This window comes from Camelina sativa, chromosome 19 (assembly GCF_000633955.1).
Source record: "Camelina sativa cultivar DH55 chromosome 19, Cs, whole genome shotgun sequence".
Lineage (NCBI taxonomy): Eukaryota > Viridiplantae > Streptophyta > Magnoliopsida > Brassicales > Brassicaceae > Camelina > Camelina sativa.
The window spans coordinates 20,833,259-20,834,285 of NC_025703.1; the positions used below are offsets into that span (position 1 = coordinate 20,833,259).

A 1,027-nucleotide genomic window follows, 5' to 3' on the forward strand; every position below is an offset into this window, starting at 1 on the left:
TTCCTCAAGGCTGGGCAGATGGCTGAGTTAGATGATCGGAGGACTGAGGTTTTAGAAAGAGCAGCCTGCATTATCCAGTGGAAATTCCGCTCCTACCTGACCCGCAAAAGCTTTATTATGCTTTGCAACGCTGCAATATATATACAGGCTGTGTACAGAGGTATCTAAAATTATAAAGAGTATCAGTTAACTTAAACATTCAGACAGTTAGCGAATAATGATGTGACTGTTTCATTTATTATCTGCTTTGTTATCCATCTTTTACAGGTCAAGTTGCTCGACATAGATTTGAGGATTTGCGCAGAGAAGCTGCTGCTTTGAAGATCCAGAAAGCTTTGCGGAACCACCTTGAGAGGAAGAGGTCTTACATAGAAGCTGTTGTTACAGTTCAGTCAGGTTTGCGCAGTATGGCTGCTCGTGATGTACTACGAAGGAAGATCAAGGCCACAACTGTTATTCAGGTGGAGAATCTTTTTTTAGAGGGAATTTGATGAAAAACATCTCTTCCTTTTACTGTTCATCTTTGAGTTTTGCAGGCTTTTTACATTTGTCAAATTTCCTTCTAGACTCTGATTTTTGAATTTTCATCGCATATACCAGAGCCATTGCCGTAGACGCTTGTCCGAGTTGCACTACAAGAAGCTGAAGAAAGCAGCAGTTACGTCACAAAGTGCATGGAGAGCAAGGCTAGCCCGTAAAGAACTGCGAAAGCTTAAGATGGTGTGCTTTTCTACCTCTCGCTTCTCTCTGTATCTATTTATTATTTTACGTTACAGTCTAATGTTTGGTCTTTTGATGAGCTTAAAAACTAAGTTTAAATGAGTTTACATGATGAAACTAGCAGCTGGAAATAGCCCTTTCCATTTTATTGTCTTGAACACAGACGGAACATATTCAGTTTTTCTTAAAATGAAAAAATTGCAGCAATGATGCCTTCATATTTCCTGCAGGCTGCAAGGGAAACTGGAGCCCTTCAAGCTGCGAAGAGTAAGCTTGAGAAGCAAGTGGAAGAACTCACATGGAGACT

General features: G+C 40.4%; 1 protein-coding gene across 1 annotated transcript in view; it reads left to right on the top strand.

Moving 5' to 3' along the window:
• LOC104768049 (myosin-13-like) overlaps nt 1-1,027 on the top strand; it is an 11,959-nt gene that overhangs the window by 5,894 nt on the left and 5,038 nt on the right. The window contains exons 21-23 of the mRNA XM_010491992.2: nt 268-461; nt 601-720; nt 951-1,025. Of these exons, the coding sequence (XP_010490294.1) occupies nt 268-461; nt 601-720; nt 951-1,025 (389 nt within the window). The remainder of the gene's footprint in view (nt 1-267; nt 462-600; nt 721-950; nt 1,026-1,027) is intronic.